Source organism: Pimephales promelas, chromosome 2 (genome assembly GCF_988280905.1).
Source record: "Pimephales promelas chromosome 2, fPimPro1.hap1.1, whole genome shotgun sequence".
Lineage (NCBI taxonomy): Eukaryota > Metazoa > Chordata > Actinopteri > Cypriniformes > Leuciscidae > Pimephales > Pimephales promelas.
Genome location: NC_142770.1, coordinates 15,990,789 through 16,017,435, shown reverse-complemented (window position 1 = coordinate 16,017,435; position 26,647 = coordinate 15,990,789). Strand labels below are relative to the sequence as shown.

At 38.1% G+C, this 26,647-nt stretch overlaps 1 protein-coding gene and 1 long non-coding RNA gene across 3 annotated transcripts in view; one reads left to right on the top strand and one right to left on the bottom strand.

The window, feature by feature from the left end:
* Positions 1 to 285: 285 nt before the first annotated feature.
* The window catches only part of LOC148995822 (uncharacterized), a 31,183-nt gene continuing 4,821 nt past the window's right edge, over positions 286 to 26,647 (bottom strand). Inside the window, exon 2 of the long non-coding RNA XR_016145522.1 lies at positions 286 to 711. This is a non-coding gene — a long non-coding RNA (uncharacterized LOC148995822). The remainder of the gene's footprint in view (positions 712 to 26,647) is intronic.
* pdgfaa (platelet-derived growth factor alpha polypeptide a) lies at positions 558 to 9,182 on the top strand. 2 transcript variants are annotated; one of them, XM_039694724.2, is made up of 6 exons: positions 558 to 643; positions 1,478 to 1,574; positions 4,643 to 4,750; positions 4,837 to 5,024; positions 6,619 to 6,739; positions 8,652 to 9,182. In XM_039694724.2, exons 1-6 carry the CDS (start codon positions 581 to 583, stop codon positions 8,660 to 8,662), a joined length of 588 nt encoding a protein of 195 aa, XP_039550658.2. In that variant the 5' UTR covers positions 558 to 580; the 3' UTR covers positions 8,663 to 9,182. The 2 variants fall into 2 exon arrangements, with proteins under 2 accessions (XP_039550658.2, XP_039550657.2); XM_039694723.2 differs by having other exon boundaries at positions 8,649 to 9,182.

The following is a 26,647-nucleotide window of genomic DNA, read 5'->3' as shown; positions in this document are numbered from 1 at the left end:
TGACTCGAAATGCGGTGACTTGAAAGGCTGGTTAGCAGAGATTACCTCGTCCTGAGGGGGCGCGCGGCTCTCGCTGAGTTTAAGTTGAGGAGATGAGAGAAGCGCCAGTTCATTCACTGTCAGATCCCATCCACGCGCACGAGCGAGACCAGACGTGTTCAAGTTTGAACCGAATTAGTTTTATACGAGGAGTTGAGGACACAAAGTGTGGACGGTGGATAAAATGGACTATTTTGGATAAACGTGGACTCTTTACTCTATCATTGTTTTGAATCTAGGACCACCTTTGGATTTAGAATTTTTTTTATTGAGCTCAGAAGCGATGCGGTCAAGGGATGAAGGTTCGCTTCATTCATGTTTTCTTTTTTAACGGATTAAAACGACTATAATTTATTCGTACCAGTACAATTCAGAGAGTCGTTTTTAGGGCTTTGACATAGGCTACTTGTGAAGAGTTTATCCTTGGAGAGGTTTGTCTGTGGAAAGGCATGTTCCCTGGCTCCACGCCGGTTGGAGCATCTTTGCGGCTCCGGTCGGGAAGGTTTCGCCTGCGCTGGGACACATTTGGACCACAGGGGAGATGAGAACCGCGCTGATCTGCTTTCTCTTCTGCTGCTTCTCTGTGCTTTCAGCAGCCGCTGAGGTAAGAAGACCAACCTCTGCACACATTCATACATTGGGGATAAAGGGAGAGAGGTACACGATGATTCACTGTAAAAAAAGAGAGAGAGAGAGAGAATGCTTCCTTCAAATTTTAAGTACATTAAACTTGGATGTTTAAGTCAATTCAACTTAAATTACATTAAACTGACTTAAGAGTTGGAACTGGTACCCAATAAGTTCTTTAAAAAAGTAGAAAATTGCTTAACTTATTTTGATGCTCAATTCGGTCTGCCACTTCGCAGTTCCTCATTCAGGTCATAATAATGATTATAAAATAACCATAAAAGGAACACCCATTCGTATTGCTCATACGTTTTCTAAAATCGATGTTATTATGTAATATTAGTTGGCTACTCATGTTGGTTACATACAATCGGGAAAAAATGGTAACACTTTTTTCTCATTTGTTAACATCTGTTAATTCATTACCTTACATTAACTAACAATAAGCAATAAGCATTAAATAACCTTTGGTAATGTTAGTTCACTGTTAACTAATGTCAAATGATAGACTACATCTTTTGATCTTAAGAGTTTATCAGTAGCCTAAATGTTGAGAAATTATAACACTGACTAAGAATAATACATGCTGTCGAAGTAACAAATGAAACCTTATTGTAAAGTATTACCATAAAATGATAGAATTTTCTACAAATATTTTGATATAATGACTTTTCAAGTGGTGCAACCGTAAAGTATTTAAATACTACTCAATAAACAATTTACTGAAGAACTTAAGGGGTTTGGCCCACAACACATGTATTTTCATTCATTTCATTTTGATGAATTTTGGAAGGACCATTTTCTTCCACAGGAAGCGCCGATTCCCCGAGAGCTGATCGAGAGACTCTCTAACAGTGACATCCGCAGCATTAGCGACCTCCAGAGGCTCCTGGAGATTGACTTCCTTGGTAAAGTGTTGTTTTTTCTGATTATTTGGCAAGAAGTGTGGGTAGGCCGAACATGATCTAAAATATATCCTAAACCTATACCAGCTAGTGGTGATTCATATCTGTGACTTGAATCTTGTTAATCTGTTCAAAAGGAAAAAAAAAAAGATTTCTTTAAGATTAATTCAGTTTTATTTAGTGGTCCTTGCAGTTACATCTTTAATGTGGCAGAGACAAGTTTATGAATGAGTCATTGAAACATTCACTCAGCCTTCTTGTCAGCTGGTTGCTAAATCAACTACTACAGGAATGTGGGTTGTGTGCTTGATAAATCGGAGAATTGTCGTAGTCCTTGATTCGTTTGAGAATGATTTGTTCACTTAAAAGATTTGTTTCAAAACATGAGTGAAACCCAACCAATGTCAGCACAATGTGTCAACCCTGCAAACACAGAACGATCCCCTAACCATCCCATATGGTTCCCATTTGGTTATTTTTTTGGGAACCAAACAAGAACGTTCCCTGTAGGTTATTTTTAGGTTCTATTTTTATAACTTAAGGGGAATGTTCACATAAAGTTTCCACAATATTCCCCTAACCTTAAAGAGTAACTAAACCCTAAACCAAGTTTAAATTTTAGTTAATGATCGGTAAGAATAGATCTTTATTAATACCAGTCATTGATTCGAGTAACTTTTTTGACATTTGTGTATAAAGTGTTTTATTTCTACAATATATGGTGTAAAAACGTCTTACTGCTGCCCTCTTCAGGTTGAACGGTGGCTACTGCAATTGAGTTTTCCTATTGGATGTTAGCGGTTCTTCGTGACGTACGCAGGTTTCAGCTCACCATGCTCTTGGTACGAGCTACGCCCTTGGCAGTATAAAAAACAGCTTGTTTCGTCAAAACCACTGTAGCGAGTCAGGAGTTGGAATTGCGAGTACTGAAAACGATCAGGATGGAGTGTTTTAGCATCTATTTCGTCCCCTCTATCTCCGCTGGGGTCTGCCCACTTTTTCAGCATCTTTCAAATATTGCCAGTGGGTGGAGTCAGACTCTGACCAGGGGTTTAGTTACCCTTTAAGGTAACGTTCTATTTACGTTAAGAAACTTTCCTGGATCACCAATAGGGAACGTCCTTGGGAACGTTCTGGGAACAAAAACCAACGTAAAATTGTTAGCTATGAAGTCGCTAAAATGTTGAGGTGCAATGTTAGGAGAACAAGACTGTGGGAATTATCCATTCAGAGGAGACTCACTCAATCTTTTATTGCACTCAAAGTTTATGGACCTCGCCACGAACGCCTCAGCACATGTTGCCTAGAGACCGCAGTCCCGCTCCTGCACTCATGGCGCCGCATCAGCTTTTGAACTTCATAAATCATGTCACATTTTGGCAAGACAAACATTCTGAACTCAATTATGTCATTTGAAATTACGTAGTTACAGTAACTCGTATCAAAAAGTAGTTTATTCCCATTCTTGAAGCATGAGGGATATTTCAGCATGTTTTGTGTATAAATGTAAAAAAAAGAATGCTTTTTAAAAACATAAAGTTTAAAAAGTTCGGTTTGGCTTACGTTCAGTATTTAAAATCCTAACTGACAGCGATGATGTCATTGCATCATTTGCATACTGCATTGCTATTGGTCTTATTCCTTGCATTCTCAATCGTCATTTCTCACATCTACAGTACCACTGCCTTTACACTGTAAAGATGCTGCCGATTAGTAATTCCCACAATTAAGACTAGTCGATTTTAATAATATGAAGTTTGGCACATCCCACAAATCATTTTTTAAAGTGTATAAATAGTAAAATAGTTCACTCAAAAATTAAAAAGTCATCCCTTACTCACCCTCATGTTGTTCCAAACCTGTATGAGTTTCTTTCTTCCGTTGAACACAAAAGAAGGTATTTTAAAGAATGTTGGTAATCAAACTTTCAAACTCCATAAATACCGTGGAAGTCAATGGCTACCATCAACTTTTTGATTACCAACATTCTTCTTTTGTGTTCAACAGAAGAAAGAAACTCATACAGGTTTGGAACAAGATGAGGGCGAGCAAATGATGACAGAGTTTTCATTTTTGGGTGAACTATCCTTTTAAGGAAGCCAAGTATGATTTAGCTAGTTTCGGATCACCTGACCCTGAATGGGAGCTTTTTTTTAATGGCAAAGATTTAATAACTGAATACCCAACTGAAATGCCTCAAATATAAACTTCCAGCACATCTAATGAGGAAATGCTTAGGAGCGTCAGATTTGATCCGGCCCATAAGCGCTGTAATTGAAATGCAAACAGCTGCGTCTGTGTGGCTGGTGCCTGAGGGAGGTCAAGAGACTCTCTCCATTATACTGTTGTCATGCTGCCTTTATGAGTTGAGTGCGGCTGAATGCCAGCGCTGCTGTAATGTATTATTCATGTCGAATTCCTCAGTTTTGTGTGTGCATCTCTGCGTGCGAGTGTGTGTCAGTGTGTTTGGGAGAGAAAAGAGGCTGAAGCTCAAGTAGTGTTTGCGTTTGTGAGGTCTGTTGCTCCGCTAACGACTGTGTGAAAAGCCGAGCGGGTCGGTCAGCCACGGTGCTCAAGCCTGAATTAAAAGCGCCCTCCTCCTCCATTGGGCCGGTTTCCGGGGGCAACAACAGGGGCATCTCTGCCCCCCGTCGTCCCGCTGTATGGCTGAATGGCTCTGCGGATCCGTAGAACAGCATGATTAAATAACGCGCACTTTGCTCAGACTAACCAACCAGACGTCCTTAAATCATTTTAAATGACACAATCCTTTCCGAACGTCTTATTGTTGAGTCTAGGTTTTTCTCGGCGTGTCCTCAGGAAGTGTTTCGAATGAAGTGTGTGGAGGCAGGTTGGCGGACACCTTTTATTCTTCACTTAGTGATCAGACCGGGTTTTCTTCATTTCTTTCCATCGGGCCTGGCAGAGGCGGGGTTCACAAAGAGGTTCAAGGGCACTCTCTCTTCACAATAGTGAGGGAGGGATTGTGCATTGGATGGTTGTTTGTTCTACATGCCAAAATATGTTGCTTAAACACTGTTGACTTTGTGCTTCGTTGACTCCTTTTGCAGAGAATGAGGTGCTGGAAGACGTTAAGCAGGGCCACCATAAGGAGCATCTGTATGACAGCAGACACCTCAAGAGTTCACACACTCACTCTAGACGCAAGAGAAGCATTGGTAAAACACACACGCATACATGCTCACGTACACTTTGCAAAGCTCCTGTGGTTGTTCTGTGTGTTTACGGGCTATTGTGTGTTTAGAGGAGGCAGTGCCAGCCGTCTGTAAGACTCGCACAGTGATCTACGAGATCCCACGCAGTCAGGTGGATCCCACGGCCGCCAACTTCCTGATCTGGCCTCCGTGTGTCGAGGTGAGGCGATGCTCAGGCTGCTGCAACACCAGCAACATGCGCTGCCACCCGTCCAAAAAACACCACAGGGCCGTGAAGGTGAGAAAACACACATCCTTCCCTCTATATATAATGTGCCTGTGTAAATATATATATATATACACAGTATATGTATAAATATATTGAATATTTTTTACATATTGTTTTATTTATGCTATATAAGAGTAATTTTTCATTATATCATTAATGTAATACATTTATATATATATATATATATATATATATATACAGTATATATATATATAATATTTATAATTTTTTTAAATATAAATATTTTATTTTATATAAAAATATTTAAATGATTTTAATATTTGCATTTTAAATATTTAAATTATTAGGGCATGAGCACTGATGGTGTGAGGACCCCCTTAGAATTGCTCTGTTTATTATTATTTGATATTAATTCTTTTTTCATATATATAAGATATTAAAAAATTGGTATTATTATAAAATATAAATATTTATAATTTATATTTTTAATGGTATATAATTATAATTATTTAAAATCTTTATATATATATATATATATATATATATATACATATATACCATTTATTATTTTCTATTCATATTTTAATTATTTAAATGATTAGTAAATACACATTATTTTAAATAATTTGGCAAATAAAAAAATGGCAATGTTTTATATTGAATATATATAATAAGACAATATACATCTTTTTATTTATACATTGTTATATATGTTTATATTTTAACCACATAGATCATAGATTAAAACATTATAAATTACTATTAAATTATAATTATTTTAAATATTTTTCATAATACTAAATAAATATACAATAATATAAAAGTCTGCAGTCAAAATTCTTAATCTTAATATCAAATATAAAGTCTTTATATGAACTTATATGAACGAGGTGTTATCTGAGTTATGCCATTTACATTAATTTTAAAGCGCACAATTTTTTTTATGTCAAAAAATTGTCTAATTTGTCCCTATTTATAGGAACTAGGTGAAAGTTAAATAAAACTTTCTTCTCTCTCCTCGTCAAAGCGCATTTATATTGGAAATATGGTTTGATTGATGGAGATCTCCTGCACACTAGGCTGTGACCCCGTTTGCCACTTGCCCGGCTCATTTTCAGCATGCAAAGCTTTTCACATTTCTCAGATTTAAATGTAACAAGAGCGAGGCGTAGGACGCGCCAAAAGGGAGGACAGCGTCGACGAGAATTTCAGGGCCGCTGAACACACTGAAAGAGTTTCAGGCCAGACTTCCGCGGCTGGTTAACCAATAGCCCTAACCTTGAGTTAACCGCTGCAAATATCTGTCTGTTACTCCACGGCTGTGGGGTGTGTTCCGTTCCGTTTATCTCGCCAGCAATGTGTGTGAGTGTTCAGACCTGAATAAAGTATTGTATAAATGGGCCTGCAGGGCAGCTGAGTTGGCAGGGAGGGAAGAAGTCTGTCAGTATGATATGAGGTGTGTGTGTTTAGAAAGAGAGGTTTGAGGCGGCTCATCTGCGTTACAGGAAACCGACCGAGTCACATTTAGCTCTCGCCTTATCTCACCTCTGGAAAAGCAGAGGAAAAAACACACTGTTGATAGGGTTATGAGTGTGTGCGTGCAACTCAGGATGTTCCCACACTCTCTCTCTCTCTCTCTCAGGTGGCCAAGGTGGAGTACGTACGCAGGAGGCCAAAGCTTCGGGAGGTGCAGGTGCAGCTGGAGGATCATCTCGAGTGTGTGTGCACGTCCAAACATCACTCAGAGTCCCGCATACACACAGGTACGCAAACACTGCCGCCTTTAAAGTTGCAGTACAAAGTTTCTGATAAACACTGTTGATATTTTGAATCAACCCAAACAAACACACCCCTCCCTTCATTGCTGTGCCCCCAAAATGAGTAGATGTCTCTTTATCATACCTGAAGCAAAACAAAATAACACGAAGAATTAACAGACAGTAAAAACTGTCCTGTTGTTAGCCAACATGACAAAAACAGCATATCTTGGTTCTAAGAAACAGAAAAACTAAAGTTACTCATGTATGGAGCAGAAACAACGCAACCTTACGTCTGTTTTCAGGCCTTCCCGCTTCGGTCTCTCCAGCACTGGATATATTTTCTAATTTTAACGAGGGTCCTTAAGCTCATATCCCTTTTTTCCCAGTGATATTCTCCTGAGCTTTTCTCTTTTTGTAATGTCTCTCAGGCATCTCTCTTTCTACAGTCTTCAAATCTTTCTCTTGCTCTCTCTCTCTCCTCCCCCATCATGAGTGGACACACCCACTACTGCCAATTGGCTACAAGTTTGTTGTGGCATTCGGTCCAATCCACTTTCAACAGCGTTTCTCAGAAATCGCTTGCTGTACCTTTACTCAACTTAATTTATAGAGCACTTTCAACACCACAAGTGGAACCAAAGTGCTGTACAGAAGCCTTTAAACCCACTCAGTCGTTTTAATCATTTGCTTTCCCACACCTCGTTTTATTTTTCCCTCTCCGCCCTTTTCCTGCCTTGTCGTTTCCCTTCGTTCCTCCACTCAAAGGCCAGAGCTAAAAAAAGAGGAGGAAATGGAAAATAAGATAAACTGTCCGAAAGCGGCAGTACAGATTTACAGACTCTATATTTAGACTAATGGTCAGTAAGATGAAAGCCAAGTGGACTTATTGGTCAAGGTCGAGAGTAAGAGCAGTCTAGGGAGTGTCTTTATACAAAAAATGATGATTTTTGATATGTAATTTTATATGATATTTTAATATTAAACAAATACATAAATTACACCAAATAAAATCATTCATTTTCAATGAGAGCTGACGATTTCACACCAGCCCCATAGACACAGAAAGCACCATTTTGTTAGTTCAACATAATTTAAAATTTTATATATATTTAGCGGCAGATATTCCAAGGTTGACCGCCTCCTGTACCTGGTCCTCCATTAGGGCAATTAATGGCGAGACAACAATAACGACTGGGGTCTCGCAAAGGTTAACGCCAAAATCTGCTCTTTTTTTCAAAATAAACTTGCATTCGAAACTACTTAGAACAATATCTAAGGCTGCATCTTCGCGTCTGCTGCCATGTTGAATCCATAGATATAAACAAACTGCTTCGGTGTATCACAGATGCCATCATCGCATTGCTGCTCCCTCCCCGTTCTGTGATTGGTTCCGTAAGTGAGGCGAAAATCTGGGCCATGGTATCCAGACTGCCTTTAAGCGTGAATAAAATCACGCTGCAGGAAACCAGCATGGGGAAACTCAGACTACAAATTACAAGCAATAAAATAATAAAAATTATTATTATTATTTTTTTTTTTGCAATTTCTATCCGATGGACTTGTCCGGTAGACTTCCATTGTAAGCACATTAGCTCAAAAGCTGTGCTGTTAAATGCTTTAAAAATGTTTTAAATACAATTTTAATGTTATTAAATATGATATTATGTTATCATTATATTATGAAATATTATTTTAATAATATTTTATATAAAATCTAATAATATTATAATAAAATGCTATTTTTTATATTAAGACAAATAAACTTTGAGTAAGAAAAATGAAGAACAAAGAAACAAAATAATATTTTTTTTCATCCATGGCACACTTCACTCACACACATCCATTGTAAGCAGCTTTTTTTGTCAGTTCAACAGGTGCGCTGTCAAAAGCTAACAGTATCTGTTCTCCACAGCAGATATAAGGTGAGCGTGGCTCTGGATAAAAGAAAGCAGAGAAGGTGGGCCATCACGTCCAATCAGATAACTCGGACTGCACGGCAGCCATTGAGTGATATCATCTGAAGAGACGAGGCGGATGTGAACTGTTCAGCAATGAGCGAATCAGGGCGGCCTTTTTGGCTTACTTTGGACTTTTGATGCACCTTTAGAAGCGACCCCGAGAGAGACTTTGGATTAAAACCCTGGGGGAACAAAGCACAAAAAAACTAGAGACTGCAATGACAGAGACTCGCAGAGCCTGTAAACGAACTTTGAGTCGCAGACGTCGAAGTACTGATTCCACGACCTTTTAAAGGAGCATCTATCACAACTTTATTTGTGTATCAAAATGTATTTCTCCAGCAAATATCTGTATCATCTTATTTTTGTATAACTGCCAGTTTTCTATCAACAATGATCTTCTCTTGTCTTATATATGCCGTAGAACGAACGAGTACAACAAAACACAATCTACAGTAACTGATACTTAATAAAGTGAATACATTTTATGACGTTTGTCTGATGGACAAAGATGAATATGTCTCAAAGATGAGTATGATTATGTGCATTCATAACACCGTGTGATAAATCTTCACATGAACCAAATGCAACCACATCAAAACCATGGGTGGCAGCCATTTTTAAGTCTACTTTAAATATGTCCTACAGACGATACAATTGAGATTAATGCAACCACAATGTCATATTTACTATTTTTAATTTTGGGAAACTTTGGATTTTGATATTGATCACACATGTTTGTAATCATGAATGTTTAATGTCATTTCTAAGTGTTTCGACAACAACTACATTTCTCATAAAATTCGTGGCTTCAGGAGAATGATAAAATGCATAAATTACACATAAGCTGACTAAATTACTTGAACCAACACTGAGGGGATAAAGCTTTTTAACAGTTGCTTGATTTCTGTTTTTTCAGCATCACAGCAGGTGGCCCCGCCCCCTCGAAATCTTATTGGACCAAAGTAGCGTTTTTCATGTAGCCTATGTTAAAGTCCCCGTGAACCGGAAGTTGCAAACAAATTTTCTCCAGTGTTGTGACTAATTTCCCAATGGGGTAATTCATCGACCGGAAGTTGAAGCCTCGCGGGAGCTGCCATCTTGTAGCAGAACTTCACTTGCGTTAGCATTTCCATTGACTTTCATTCATTTTGGCGTCACTTTGACAGCAAATAACTTTACATCTGAGGCGTTTGAAGACCCCATTTGTCCATTATTTATTTCTAAAGAAACACAACAATGTATAAAATGCTCCATTACCTTGTAGCTTATATTATGGCCCCGTAAAAGCAGTTTTTTGTAAAAGTTGGCTAACGATTGCGTCATAGTACCCACGTGACTCTCTGTCGCACAGTAGAGAGATTACCGTATGCACAGGAGAAGAAGCTCACGGGCAATCGGGGAAACGTGGAGGCAAAATGACAAAATAATTAATCAGAATACCTAGCAAAAGTTTCTCCTGCTCCAGGCTCATGGACAGCTCCTACTCACACTCTCCGCCTCTGCAAGTTTCGGAAGGGAATGATTCAGATTTCTTATGCCACAGCCACTAGAAGACAGACGGGTTGCTGACGTCACTTCTACATCGTCAATCTCTGTTTGAGTCGGTTTGAGTCTGCGCGTCAGGAACGGAAGTCCTAAAAAAAATCACTAAAAATGGACTTCACTTGTCTCAATGGAGTTCCAATGAGATGGCTCTGTCCACTTCTTATACTGTCTATGCTAATTTCTGAGAGAAACAGAATAATAAATGAGGCAAAATAGTGAGCGTGGATTTTTTTTCCAACTAGCACCAGATTGGATCAAGAAAAGTAGGTGTTACACTAATTGGAATTATAAAACTATTGTTATTGTGTCAGGAAACTTAGTTTTAAGAGTTTTTTGTGGTTACGGATGTTAAGCAGACACCCAAACCGCCAAACCTACATCATCAGGGAAGATCCTCCAATGCAGAGAGGAGGGTAATTTTGATTAAAGATTACGAAGCCTGTGCAGGACTGCATTTCTTTAGGATTTTTCAGGGGTTTTTTTCATTTTGAATATGTTTATTCTAGTGAGGACTTTAATTTTGAAACTTCACAAACAACCCCTTAGTACAAGAAACAGGAAGTACTAATAGTACTGCAGTAGTTCAGCAAAATGTGATAGCTATGTTTCATCTTTAAGCATCATCTTTCTTTGCACGCAATGTCTGTAAGTACATAATGTTAAATTTATTGTGTGATGCATATGAGAAGGTTATTTGATATTAAGATGTATATTTTCTTAGTTTAATTATCCCCATGTTATTGTCAATCTGTAATTTTCTAATTTCATATTTAGTGATTGTATCTTTTGTATATTTTTACAGTTTCACAGTTTAATCATAAACTTCAGACACGACTTGAAGTGTCCAGCAAGGTTTTTGAGTCACTGTTTAACTTACTGGATAGTTAGATGCCAGAGAAATCTAATGCGAGAGAGAGAGTCTGATTGGCTGCTTGATCGCGTCAGGTCACGCCCCATTTTCGTTTTCCTTCGCGCCAGTATGAACGTTCCTGCTTTAAGACCTCTAATAAGTTCTGATCGGCTTATTTCGTGCAGCTCTAAAATGACGATAATTGAGATGATGGAAGCTGCTCTGTCAGGTTCTGGCATATCCAAAGCAAACATCAGCCACATAAACACACACATTCATATCCAAACCACTAAACCAAACTGTGCCCTGACTGGTCGCCCAGTCCCTGTCTGGCTGCTCCAGAAAATTTGATGGGGCTCCTGAAATTGGCTTGTGCTGAAACCCGGCGTTGTTTCAAAATGAGAGCTAATTATAATTGCCAGTTACTGTCACAGACCTAGCGTTTATACACAAAACTCACAAAACTTGTAGACAGTGGTTAGCTGAGAGATGAGGTCAGAATAACGTCAATGTGATGTGTGAGATCTTGTTGTTATGTAACAAGTAGGCCTATTACCCACAAATGCAGTTACATGTTGGTTTGAGGACTTAAATATGCTTTCTTTACTCCAAACCACAAGATGTTTGAAGGCACAATAGATCCAATAGTGAGTCATTATAGTGAATAGTGAGTCATTAATGTGACGTTGTGATCATCTACAGTACAAGTGTGTGATGAGCATGTGTGGATGTGTTTTATAGTACTTAACACATCCACTTTCCAAAAAAACAGGCAGAAGGCCAGAAGCATATAAAATAATGTTGAAATGTCAATTAAAGTACATGTCATTCAATATCTAAACGTACTGATGTATTATAAATTGACTATTTTAATCATTTAATCTTTTCTTCCTATTTCGTCCTCTTTTCGCTATTCTATTGTGACACATATCCAAGTGAATTGGCATTTCGTACAAGAACAAAATGGAAAACGTCCATTTTGATTTCATGTTTTTAAATAAAAATGCTATTAGAATCAGTTGTGATTGGAATCTCTCGTCTGCTTCTTATAAGATGGTGCTCTCTATAGAGTGCCGAAGTTATCACGTCACTTTTTTGGCCAAAACGCGGAAGTGAGTTAGCATTTTAGCACTTCCAGTTCCCTCACTCTAAAGTCTAAGGGTTTTTGAATGGGTTTTTGCTAAATCGCCTGAAATAAGGTCTGTGGTGAACAAATTTGGCTCTATATATTTTTACGTTTTGATCTATGACATACAACCTGCTTGTGGCTTTTTAAACTTTATTGTGTCTGCTCTTTGTTGAACACAGATCTTATTTTTTTCGACTTTCCAAAAGTCTATGGGGAAAATGCATAGCTTTTCGATCGAGGGAACCCATGCGCCCCTAACTTCCGAGTTGTCCCACAAAGTGGCGTCATCACTTCGGCACTCTATTAGTATTAGAGTATTGCACCATTAGCAACATGCTAACATTACAATTCATTTTTAGGCGAGTTTCCCATGCGTTTCTTGTGAGGAGCGCACGATGTTCTGCTCGTGTATCTTTCAAAAAGAGGGGCAGTTCAGTTCACTAGGTTTTTGAAAAGTCAGCTAATTTAGCCTCAAAGCGAAAGTAAGAAAAAGAAGGACAAGAGAGATCTGTTTCACCCAATTTAAGTTGAAGTACAGAAGCTTAATTCAGCTGTGAAAACTCTGTCATGTGTGGAAATGAGGTTTATTGCCGTTAATAGTGTAAATTACAGAATGGCCTTTTCCTGACTCTCTGATGGATTCGGGTTTCTGACCTCAGATGGAAGCAAACAAAGGAAAGGATACAGGGAATTTGTTTCTCAGACTCACATTTCAACCCATTTTCTTTCTTTCATTCTCATTTTCCCTCTCTCATCTGAAAGCTTTCTTGTGAGTAGCCTACAATAAACAACCACTTCATTTGTTTTATCCGTTACATCAGCAACTGACATCCTTTGATATCATAGAGAAAGTATTTCTGCTCCGGGGTAGAACTGAATATAGTCGCTGTAACACAACGTGATTGTTCTTAAGAAAATGGCTTTTGTTTCACAAAGTGTTGATCTGATATAAAAGATCCAACGGTGTGAATCACGGCCTTCAGGCAGGCATGTCCATTTCCTGTTTTAAGCTTTCTGACTGAAGGGCTACAAGTAATCTCACATCTTTTGTCACAACATACCTTGCTTGGAGCCAGAGGGGCGTAAGTGGCATTTTGGGCGAATATGAGTTCTTTATATCAAAATAAAGGTCTCGATGAGCTCTATCCAATGGTGCCAAAATACCTGTCTGAGATCAAACTGTATAGAATAAAGCAACAAAAAGGCGTATCTGACGTATTTGACTTATTTTTTAAATTTGAAAATGTTTGAGAAAATCTTCACTGTTAATATGCCATACATTTTTTACTTAAATACTCATTCATGTAAGTATGCCTGTGGTTGCAATATTTGTGGTTTAAGGTTAATAATACAGGTGATTTAAGTGTGGTCAAAAAATTTGTTTTGTCTCTCCTGTAAAGTTTGTTAAAAGCCACTTACGCCCCTCTGGCTCCAAGCCCTCGATGTGTATTCTTCATTATACAAAATAATTATACACAGTACACCCACATATATTATATAAGCACAAACTTTTATTTTGGATGCGGTAAATCGCGATTAATCGTTTGACAGCCCTATCTAAATGTGGCTTCAGAACCTCCTCCAGTGCATGTTTTGGAGATTTTTTTCGCCCATGGTGGCATTTTTTTTATGTGTACCGGTATGTACATTCTGGTTAGATTAGGGGCCTTCATGTTTATGGTTTACCTACAATATACGATATGTATCTGTGCGAAACAGATCGTAAGAATTCACACAAAATCGTCAATTTGCTTGCGGATTTGAGATCAGATTGGAAGATGCAGCCAATAGTGGAAGTGATTGAATCTATACAAAGTCACCAAAGTGGAAGTGTAAACTGCGTCTAATTCTTCGATGTCTTAGGTCTGCATATGGAGGATTAGTCCAGCTGTGACATTCTACTTTGAGGAACAGGGCAGGTTAATACTCTCGAGGGGGAGGGATGGAGGATTTGATCCGAGATCAGAGAGAATGTGTGTGAGGTGATAGCGGAGCTACTGAGGCTCAATCAGAGCAACAATGAGGAGAAGTAGAGACATGCAGGTCCGGGACAAAAGGATGGATGAGGTGCAGAGCCAGGGGAAAAGAGAGCGAGGTAGATGAGTTGGGTGGGGGGATCTGAGTTAAACTGGCTGATCACTATCAGCTAAATGGTCGCTCTTCAACAGCATTCATCCATCCGTCAATCCGTCCCTCACACACACAATGTGTCTCATCCCTGAACCCCCCTCCATGGAACTCCCACTTTGTCTCTGTTAGACGCTGAGACAAAAGAAGGGAGGGCGAGAGAGCCGAAAAGAAGGGGAGAGCGATAAAAGGAACTGATAAGAGGATGTGTTGTGGATGCTAAGTGCTTTTTGATGAACTCTCTACTTGCGCTCGTCAGTCACTCAAACAGCAGGGAGTCTGTGTTTGTGAGCGTCAGAGAAATCTAAGTACCAAATTCGTTTGAACCGGTCTTAATAACATGTCTGTTTGTCTATAGATATACATAAAAGTATACAAAAACTATTATTTCCTTAATCTTATTTTATAAAAATCACCTGTCAAGATTATAATATGTATATATTGGACGAGATCAGTTCATCTATTGCCAAATCAATTATCAGTCAAGAATAGAAAATGATTGAAAATATTCAAATCAGGAATGTCAGAATCAGATGTTGTATGTTATGATTGAATATGAATATGATGTTGCAAGCACGTGTTTTCAGTTCTAATATTCCTACTGAACCATTTTAGTTTTAAGTAATTTATAAAAAGAGCTGTAAAGATTCAAAATGCCTCAAAATGTCAAAAGTTTAGTCTATTAGTTTTCAGCAGCTCTCAAAATCAGTCATCAGTAAACAAAGTTGTAACTGAACTTTGGCACAAATTTGATTTTACTTATTCACATTTTTTTTTTTTAAATTAAAAAGTGAGTATAAATTAAAAAAAAAAAAAAACAGTTTGCGTGGAGGAAGGATTCCAGAAGGAAAGGAGTGAAGTGAACAACTATTTATATTCCCTTATCGTTGTTATGGGCGGAATTATGTGCCTCCCAAAAATTAATTAGGGAACTCTTGCCAGAAGACACCACTGCCAGAATCACTGTGTTCAGTGATTCAATCTTTTCATACCTTTTGCCACAGATTGTCCCATAACCTATTTATTTTCTCCACCTCTCACAAACACCAGCCATTTGCAGGATTACTGCCATTACTTCCATTTACGTCATGGCGGAGATGACGACTCGGCGCTCACGTTCTGGTTTAATCCATCGGCAGTTTTTCATTATACACAAATCCATTAAAAGCCTGGCGAGGCCGACAGGACGAGGGCTCTCTAGTGAGTCGGTGAGAGAAGGGAGATACTCTACTCGCATTTAACACACCGACACATGCCTCACATTCAAACAAGGGATTGTATTTCCCGGAATTACAGGATATAGAGCATCAATGTCTTGGATATATAGACACAGGGATTACCATAGAAAACACAAAGGGATTTGGTGCTAAAACCGTTTCTTTTATTGTCTAAGCACACATGAGTAAGAGAGACAGAGAGAGATAATAAAGCGAGATAGGGGATGGATATATCCTGACCTGCGATTTCTAATCCAGATTAACAGATATGGCTATTTATAACTTCAGTTACATCAGTAGACTAAGGCAAAAATGTTAATATAACATACAAAAATATAATTAATTATTAATAATATGAAATATTTAGATAATACAATAATACTTACGATTGATCAATTATTAATAAATATTTTTGTATAACAACACTAAATTGTATAATTGACTATTGTCCCAAGTAAGTGATTTTGTGTCTTTTGCATCAGTATAATACATATAATTTTAATATTTTCATTGTAAATGTACTTTATTAAAAGTAAAGTTTAGAGTACAATCAGAGTTCACTGTGCCAAAGAGATTTTTTTAAAGCTATGAAATAAATGGCAAAATATGCAGTAGTATATATATATATATATATATATATATATATATATATATATTGCTGTCAATCAATACAAATGATCTAATTAATATTTAACTATTTAAACATAAAATTAAAGTTTATTAAAATAATTAAAATAAAATTAAAATAATTTCACAGTTAATTTCCAAAATAAGTAACAACAAAAAGACAGTACATTCTAAATATTTGATCTTAACATAAATTGAATAATGTTATAAGCACTGCATACATTAAATGTAGACGAATCGTTATTAAAGCTACAAAAGTTATTCAGTCACTAGCAGTGAGTGATTTTGTTTTTGTCTTTTGTTCTTTCATTTAGGCCCTGTTTACACCTGGTATTAAGATGGTGTTTTGTTTGATCGGATCACAAATGCACTGTAAAACTGAATACGCTTTATCTTATCAATAAAATTGTGGCAACAGATCACAAGCAATATTATTAATTAAATTGAACAAATTAGAATTGAGTAATAATTAATCAAATTATTCCTTAAAAGTTAACCATTTAAAATGAGTAAAGTTTACACCCCAAAAAAATATCTGAATAACAGACAGACGTCAAAGATTAATGAAGAACTCTTTATTTTATATTGCCAACATTGAAGACACCCAATATTAACAAGCAGAATCACTGAAGGAGAAAAACGTAATTTTAAAACAAACACTGATCACCATAATGGTGACTTGAATGTACGTTTTTTTTTTGTTTTTAAGTTTTACTCATTTTAAATGGTTAACTTTTAAGGAATGAATTTGATGAATTATTACTCAATTCTAATGTGTTAAATTGAATTAATAATATTGCTTGTAATCTGTTGCCAAAATTTTTTTGATTACTTTTGATTTGTGTGGACGACGGGTCTAAAACACTTGAAAACTCATTTGAAAGGATTGCTTTCAGAGTGTAACGTGATCGACGTGCATGTGGTCGAATGCCTTCGAACAGCCACAAAATACTGTGAACTTTCACAAAATCCCAGGAAATTATATCATATGATATGATTATATTGAAATAAAGAAAACGAATTCCTTTTGCCCTTAAAAGTCTAAACGGATAATGAGCAAGTGGTGGGTCGAAGGTGCAGGGAGTTTAAAGGATGGGGTAGAGTATTTTGGAGAAAGGGCATCAGGGGCACTCAGGGCCACTGAAGCAAAAGTAAGTCTTTTTATTGAAGGAGTGAATTATAGGGATGGAACAGGTTTAGCCTCACCACGAGGACAAAGGGAAGCTTATGAGCTGACAACTTGAATCACTAAATCACCAATATGGCCTCCCTCACACACGCACACCCTTTAAATTGGTTGTGGTAACACTTCTGCAACTCAAATGTGTTCAGTTTTCAAAATTAAAAAAAACTTTAGCTTCTCTTTAAGATCAGCATCTGGGCATCCGTTTAAGTTTGCGGAGAAAATGTAGAGCTGTTTGGAGACACTTTGTTCTGTCTTCTTTTATCCTCTTCTCGCTCCTCGCTGTGACCTGCACTTCGGCTAAATCTCCTGCTTTCTCTTCACGCTCGACTCTCTGGCTGGTTTAAGTGCTGGCTCAAGATGAAGGGCAGGGGAGGTGAAGTAGAGGAATAAAGGCAAGAGTGAAGAATGAAAAGAAGCAGTTGCTGCATGCCATTCAGAGGATGTCTGGCTCTTCAGAATAACAACACCTCAAAGCGAAAAGAGAGAGAGGAAAGACACGGAGGAGGAACGAAAGAACAAGGGAGACACTTCACAGAACAAGGAGGAGATGTTTAGGAAACAAGGAGGAGGAATTTAGCAGACAGGGAGAATGAAGAACAGGGGAGGTGTAAAAACAACACTACAGAAAAGGGGAAACCCGAGGCGTTTGGTGATTTAAAGACCAATGGACCATAACAAGACAAAGAGAACGAGAAAAGAGAGAAAGAATTGGAGAAAGAGAAGGGGAAGCCCAGTCAATACATCCTCACATTTGGCCCCGACCCTCTAGAGATCATGTGATCATTTTTCATTCTGTTTGTATGTTTAAAAAAAAAGTAGGTGTTTCAAATTTAATAATTCTTTCACCATTCACTTTTTAACCCTAAAACCGTATTCTGGACAAATGTGGGCAAAATAGTTTTGATTTATTTTTAAAAAAATACGTCCCTTGATCTGAGCGGTACAAGACTTGTAGGTGAAAAAAAAAAAAATAATAATAATCTTGTATTTGGATCAAAAACGGTCACCCATAGAAATAAATGGGAAAAACTGGAATTTAGAGCCTTCTAAAATAAGCCAAAATAAGACACCAGGTCACTTCATCTTTATGTTTTAGCTCTAAGAATTTATTGGAATGATATTTTAATGTAGTTAAAAAAAAATAATAATAAAACATAAAAATAAGCATAATTTACATAGAAAATATGGTACTTTTTGAAGTAAATAAATTCAAAAATACCCCCAAAATAAAAAAAAAACACCATAAATGGATAGACAAAACTTTATCGAAGACAGTGATATAACATTTATAACAAATAAAAAATAGGATCACACCTGAGTCCTCTGTGCCCACATTTGTCCACAATTACAGGATTAAGGGCTATAAAGTGAATACGGTCTGAGGGCTACTATATTCCTCTGACATAGTCATGTCAAGATTTTCAAGATTGTGGAGAAGGCTATCCCATAATGCACTGAGCCAAAATGGTGGACAAGGTGAGAGAAATTCTAAAAACGTCAGCTTTTAAATATATTGTAGCCAAGTCACTAGGGGGCGCTGCTGAGGGTATGTATAGAGGGTGTAATTTCCATTTAAATATGCCACTTCCTGTGAGAGGAATAGTTTATCTAAGGGAAACAGGACTGGTTCACAGGATATAGTTAAATAGATTTTTTTTTTTTAAATATACAGATAAGTTGCTTAACTCTCGCTTCACACTCCTGTCCAATTGGTGGCGGTAAATGCACCTTTTTAGCTGTTTTGCCAACCGCCATTAAACTCTTAAAGAAGAAGAAGAAGAAGAGGAAGAGGAATAGTTGCAGTAGCTGAATTGTTTGGCATGGTCGCTGGAAGAACAAGCTCTGGTAGGTTGATTTTAATAAGAAGTGTTTTTTTATACGTATGATATTTCAAATCTTTTTGATGTGTTGGCCAAGAGCCAGTGATGTTTGGGGAAAATGTTAATGCAAATGGGCCAGTTGTACTCAATCTGTTCATTGTCTTGATGTAGTTGGATTGTTTTAGAAGTGAGGCCTAAACGCCCCAATGTTGATAAAGTTTGGCTGGATGAGTGGTGAATACTGAATTAGCATTACACCACGTGAGTGTTGACAATGTCAAAGCAAGTTATATATATATTTTTTTAAGTGATTGTTGACAACCCTGTGTTGTATGTATTGGGGTGAATGATTTTTGTAGAGAAGTTGCTTTAAAAGGCTCTCACGTTTGGCCATGTGGAGCCGGATGAGCGATGGGCATTAACCGCTACTGTATTTCCTGGGGCTTCTGAAGTTAGCCAAAAGGTATTTATTTCTATTGATGTAATGTTGGAATGGCTAGCATATTTTAACCATGATGATTGAAATAAATATATGGTCAGTGTTCCTATAGTTGGTAATGATGTTATGCTGTGGTGCTAGTATTCAATGTTATGTTTTAGTTCCAGTTGTTTTAATGAGAATGTGGTTGATGTTTTTCCTTTTGTAGAATTCGATTTGTCCTGTGCAACTGACCACTGTTTTTCCCTACCTTTATTTTTGGTTTTCATGATTTTGGTGTGTTTTTGTTTAGTTGGCCCATGACTAATCAGTTGTACTTTTTAATATGGTGGATTCTGTGAACTGCAACCAGACCATTATCTGTAGCTGTGAGCATAGTAACTAAGGGGGAAGAGGTTCAGTCTTGATTTATACAGGTGTGGTGTGTAAAGAGTTTTTGTGTTTAGCGTGGCATGTAGAAACTTAATTTTTTTTCGGGTTTATTGTATTTATTCATTGTTGTGTGTATTTTATTTTGAAGTGATCCGTTACCTCCCCTAGTTAATTGTATCACCATCTCTCAAGCTTACATTTGACCAGCTTTGAGTGAAAGCAGATGAGCTCAGAATCATTGTATTTAATAAAAGTGATGCTTTGATTAAATAGTAATTTTGCCTTGATTAATTTAATTGAATAGCCGAGCGGGAAACCCTCTAGTGACTTGGGATCTCCTACCCAAACTATTGGAGTGGCGTAGTCAAGTGCAGTTACCCGACACACCTACCGCCTCACTACAATATATATATGTTTCATCAAGGCAAAACATTATAAGTTTGTGGAAGCTCTGATGACATTATCACGGTGGCTCGGTAACCGCGCATGCGCTGACGTTTTGTTTGGAATATATGCAATGCACATGTAAACACATATGTGAATCTAATAGCAACATTTAGGGTCCATAAACTAAACATTCAGACTCTGAAATTGGATCAGATTCATTCCAATTAAAGAAAATGAGTGCATGTAAACACGTGGCTCACAAGGTTTTGGAATAAAGTAAATAACTGTCAGGAGTGGACTTATAATGTGTGAGTATACAAATCAGTTTGGCAGGCTAATGTAACGTTTATCATGTCGGGCGTTTTTGTGTGTAATCAGTTCTTGTAATATTGACCCTTTCCCCAACCATAAAAATTGCCAGCCACTGCCAGCATTTTTGATCATTTTCACAAATGTCGACATCATACGGTAATGTTCGGCAAATTTATATGCTGTTAAATGTTTGATGTTTGATATTTTACATTTGCGTAAGCAACGCTTTTATCGCTTGTTACACTCTTTTTTTTGCCTGTATTTTGATCTGGAGATACTGTATTCTTTCAGAAGATGCGTGTAGTGCCCTATACCGTATAACCAACACATTCTCATCCCAAAAAGTCATATAACTGACGTTTTGGGACGTCTTTTGACCATACGTCAATATTCGCCTTTTTAGGGCCCCCTTAAACGTCGGTAAATGGCGATCCCGGGCCGTCCTACAACTGACGCTTTACCTTTAACGTCAGTTAGGTGACGGGTTAGGTTTAGGTCTGGGGTAGAGTTAGGATCCCATAACCTCATCTACCGACGTTTAAGGGGGCCCTAAAAAGGCAAATATTGACGTATGGTCAAAAGACGTCCCAAAACTTTTTGGGGTGAGAATACGCTGCGTATAACAGTGAAAACATGGATTTCCAGAAATTTCCAATGAAGTGTTGTGTCATAAATGACAGAAAATTCTTCAATGGCTGCAAAGAGTTGAGAAAACTATCAACTTGATATTCAATGTTAGTTGAATTTCTTGGATTATTACTCAACCTCGTGTCACTCCAAACCAGTAAGACTTTCGTTGATCTTCGGCACACAACTGAAGGTCTTTTTGATGAAATCTGAGAGATTTCTGCATTGACTTTCTACGCAACTACCATTTTGATGCTTCAAAAAGTTAATAAAGACATTGTAAAACTAATCCGTATGAATTGAGCGGTTTAGTGCAAATTTTCTAAAGAGGCTTGCTTTATATGAGGAACAGATTGAATTTAGGCTTTTATTGGCATACAAACATTCATCAACTCGCACAAGCATGTCCGTTAGACGTGTGTGAGAACCAATGAGGTGTTACGCAGCACATTTGAGCTTCAGTATATATTCGCTAATCAATTTTTACATGTGCATAAAAGCCTCAATTCAATCATTGTTTGAGCTTGAACATGGTCTTTAATACCACAACAGAGTAAGAAGGTTAACTTTAAAACAAACTCACACAGCAACGTCACATTTCTAGAGCTTTTCACCATCTGCACTACCAGTGTACAGTGTATTGTCAGTCTGTCTGCACCTTCAGCGTCACCTAATAAACAATGGACTTTGAGTGTGGATTGAGGCTTTAAACGGTTTCCCTCCAGCAGATGATTGAGGAGCCCTTGGGTTTACATTCACCCTTGTCTTACATACATCACACTGAGAGAATAGAGCTCAAGACGCCTGGACTAGACTGATAAAGAGAAAGCCGAGGAGAGAAGGGAGGACAACGAAGGAGAGGATGAGTTAAAGGGACATAAAGGAAGATTTAGCTGCAGTTTATTCAGCACGCTCCACGTAGGGGCTCTCTCTCCGTGACATCTGACCTTTGACCTCTGACCGGGGCTTTGTTAAGCAGTCAGGTGCCAACTTGCCCCAAGGCAAGATGGGATTCCATCACCCCCCTCCTCCAGTCTCGCTCCCTTTCACATACACACACATGCGCTTCATACTCTTGGAAGAAAAACAAATAAGATTTAGCATTATTGCACAGTTGATGAAAGAGCAGATCCTCTCTAGAGCCCATCCACTGTGTGACTCGGCAGCTCAGCTAATTCAGCTCTAAATGCCTTCAGGGATTCCCACAGGAAAACCAACTCACTTTTGTGCAGCTTTGAAGAGCCTTGAGCACGTGTCGGCTCTCTTCGTGGACTTAGAAGATACTTTTTGTGGCCTTTTAAGAATATTGTGCAATAAAAGGTTAGTTCACCCAAAATGAAAATGCCTTCACACTGGCAGTGGAAATCAGCTCCGATACGACTCCGAAACGACCGGAAGTCATTCATTTCCTATGGAGATTCGCAGACCACATGCGAATGGGTCCGATTGAGTGCGGTGCGAAGAAAATCGTGTCCGTTGATCATTCGGATGCGTTCAAAAAATGTAACTTTTGCGAAAAGCTACGGACGGTTCCTATCCGACAATACAAGCGGAAGTTGAGCGTTGCTATGATACTGATAAACAAACCTGAATTCTTAACTTTTAATCAAATAAATAATGATTTTATAACGACAAGTTGTCAATTACATTTTTATATTTTCATGATTTTTCTAACATTATAAGGCCAATACAATTAAAATGTAGGCTATAATTAAATAATTAAACTGGCTATAATTAAATATTGTGGCCATTTTCCCTCAAACCGCTCATTCACACACAGCCAGAAAATTCAATGATAGCAAATCGTCGGCTGGTCAATGCTCTTGCTGTTGCCTATACTGGAGACGTTCAAGAGAAATCAACCTTTCTAATCTCTCCGCCATTTTTGTTCTACCCGAAGAATTTTTGTTGTTAATTACGGAGCTGATTTCAACTGCCAGTGTGAAGGTGGCGTCAAAGTTTTGGGTGAATAGACATTCAATTGTGGGACAGAAATCTCTCAGTTTTCATTATATATATCTTCACTTATGTTTCAGGGATGAACAAAAGTGGATTTGCAAGGACATGAGAGTTAGTAATTGGTAATCGGTTTAACTTGACACTTCCATGTTAAGTATGATGTTTAATCTTTTAAAATTCTCTTGTCTTTTCTTACACCCCAACAAAACAAAATGTTAATTTTAAAACAATCACTGCAACATTATATTTCTAGACCTTTTCAACATCTGCACTGCCCCAGTGTATTGTCAGTCTTTTTGGCTTTTTTGAATATTGTGTTTCGTGCATTTACAATGTTTTCAGACTTTTTGCTGTGGACCCAAATCCATTTAATGTCACAGTTTGGATCCATCCATCCATCCGTCCGTCCGTCCGTTTTTTGCAATTTGTTTCCTTAATTCATAACTAGACACTGAAATTTGAAAGGCTTGATATTTGTGACACAGTACGTTAAAACTGCAGTTGATTATTTTTAATGATTTTAAACTGCATTTTAGAATTATTCATTAGAATAGATTTATATTGCACCCCCCTCCCCTTCTTGTCATAAAAATACTGATAGTCTAATGAAATATTATATATTTTTTTAAAAATGTAAATAGTTCACCCACAATTTCTTTAGCCATTAGATTTGCCAATGGTTACAATATATATGATATAAAATATTTGCAAGATTTTGGCTACATTTGTTTCAGTGCTATGTCCGACTTTCAGGTTTACACATCACTAAATGTCACGTAAAAAAAAAAAACATTGTTCAGATGTACCTTCCTGTTTAAGTGGGCAGTTTACGCTGATAGTCTGGCAAAGTTAGACTAGGAATAAAGTATTTAAGTATTTATTAGACTTCATAAAACATCTCTTATTTCCACCAACATGAATAAAGTTGTTTATATAAAGCAAGGATCAAGTCATTTCATTTCCACCGACCTGCAAAGTTTGAATGTCCATGTACAGTACAGTTTTGTGTGACTTACATTGCAATATGTCAAGAATTGAGCATTGATCTTTAAGTGCAAATGCCAGTTTTAGACAGTTTTATCTATGTTTTCATGTGCGCAAAGCTATACAATATTCTGTCCTTTGTTCTATGCTACCCCTCACCTCGGGGTCTCTCGGCTCTGAGAAGGCTCCTCGAGCTTAACGTGCGAGATCAAACAGCGCGGAAACAGAGAAAAAGGGTTTTCAACTTGCAGAACAGCCAAGATTAGGGCAAGAACATCAGAGGAGCAGAGCAATAAAGAGAGGGAAAGCCTGCGGGTCAAAGAAAGAGAGAAGAAGAAGAGAGAGAGAGACCTGAACTGGTAGACAGCCATAACAGCCAAAACAGCCATATCTCGCCCTATTCCCAACATTAAACACATTATACATATATATATACATATTTAAACATACTATGATTTATAGCTGTGCTTTAGTTCAAAGCTGCTCGGGGAAAGCCCTGCTTGTCCGTACGTGCCGAGGCAGGATTCGAACAGGGATTTTGAGTTTGACAAGCCCACCTCTGTCACTTTTTTTCTTCTCATTTCCCCCCCTTTCATCAAATACCAAATGCCTCACTGGCAAGCGGGTAACTGTTTTAATGTGATCATGATGTCCTTAGATTTGAGATGCATTTCACATCAAAGGGGAAAAGAGGGTGAGGGAAGAGTTAAGGAAAATGATAAGGAGAAAAAAAGAGAGAATAAAAGGAAAGGAAATGAAGAGACAGGTGAATTTCTTTATAGGTTTTGCAAGGTTTGGCATTTGAGCTCCCATCGGTAGTCGCTGCTTGTATGCATAAAGTTTAAATCTCCTCAAATGTTGCATAAAGAACGGTCACTATCTATCAAATCTCCAATGGAAATGAATGACTTGTAGAGGCAGTGATGGAGTAACCGTAGCGCTCACGCTCATGCATGCTGTCGTGCCAGCTGTAATCTCTAGCCAGATGTGTGCATGTGAGCCAAAGCTTTCCTGTCAACATCCCTGCTCTTCATCCTCTCATCTTCCTCTTCATGCAGCTGTCTTCTTACTCTCCCTCCTTCCGTACCCTCTTCATCCGCCACCTTGCCTGGCTTCAGTCACTTTCAATGCAATGCATCTGTTCTTGTAAAAGACTATCCATCTGAATTAAATGCAGAAAACTGTGGCGATCAAGAGGAAAAAGAAAATATTCCGTGCAAGCCTGGTTACGGGATGGACTCGATACCCTCTGTGACATCTGCTGCGATTTGATTGGTGCACTTTCAGGAGTCTTTGGATATTAGGAGACAAATTTCTAATTCATTGCCTTTGGGCACAGAGAAGCTTCATGAGGATGAACAAGCTTAAGATACGCCTTAGGTGTCTAAATCCTTTTTTTTTTTTTTTTTTTTTTTTGGCAGGGCACGTAGCCAAAACGTTTCAAGGCTGCGAGGATTGTGCAACAGTGGAATGTTTTGAGATGGTGACGGTGGGATTGGACTTGGCCTTTGAGCTCAGGGACTGATTCCTTTTTTTCCTAGGGCTACAAGTAAAGTGAGAGACCTGGTGGTCCTGTATAAAGGTTATCACTTTAAAACACGTTTGTATCAGACGCGCTGAAACCATAGCTAGAGGCTTTAGTGTGCGGAAGCCACTGACCTCAACATCAGAGAACCTAAAAACAGTGGGGAGGACTTAAAAAAAGGTGCTGGGATCTCAAATCTCACAGGCCCCTGGCTTAACCTAAGACTATGGAGAGTGCAGAAGGAATAGGGTTAGAGATGCGAAGATGCCTTCAGGACCTCCTGTGATAAACAGGGATGGCCATACATGCTTTGTTGGTGCTGGTGTTGAAAGTATTTAGTTTTCCCAAACGAAGGTATCATTAGATAACAGCACTTAGCCTGACTGGCTTGCTTTCAGTGGCTCAGATCAACCTAAGAGCTCAAAGACCAGATGGAGGGAGATTGTTACCACACACACTAAAGGCCCGTTCACGCCAATGACAAAAACCATGAAGATAACGATAAAGATATAGTTCTAAAAATCCTTCTCAATATAAAAGAATAGCAGAGATCACACCACACCTAAGGTTAACGGCGCAGAGAAACGATATCGTTGGAATCACTTTCAGAGTGATTTTCCAGCCGATGAACGATTGAGAGCCAATCAGAACGCATCCTGCTGTAACGAGCTTTTAAAGAGACAGACAAGCACACGCTTAGAATAAACAGAACGATATCGTCCGCTAGTTATCGTTCTTGGTGTGAACGGGCCTTAATGCATGGTTCCCCACCGTAAAAGCGGAATCATAAGAGGATCATAATTGGACTTTATTACCTGTAGATACTAAACACAGGCATTTAAGT

What these genes read in the sequence shown, in the direction of transcription:
- pdgfaa (XM_039694723.2), top strand. Translation starts at nt 581, where the DNA reads ATGAGAACCGCGCTGATCTGCTTTCTCTTCTGCTGCTTCTCTGTGCTT. An exon ending in TGCTTTCAGCAGCCGCTGAG is followed by an intron (nt 644 to 1,477) that starts GTAAGAAGACCA and finishes TTTCTTCCACAG; the next exon opens with GAAGCGCCGATTCCCCGAGA. An exon ending in TAGACGCAAGAGAAGCATTG is followed by an intron (nt 4,751 to 4,836) that starts GTAAAACACACA and finishes TTGTGTGTTTAG; the next exon opens with AGGAGGCAGTGCCAGCCGTC.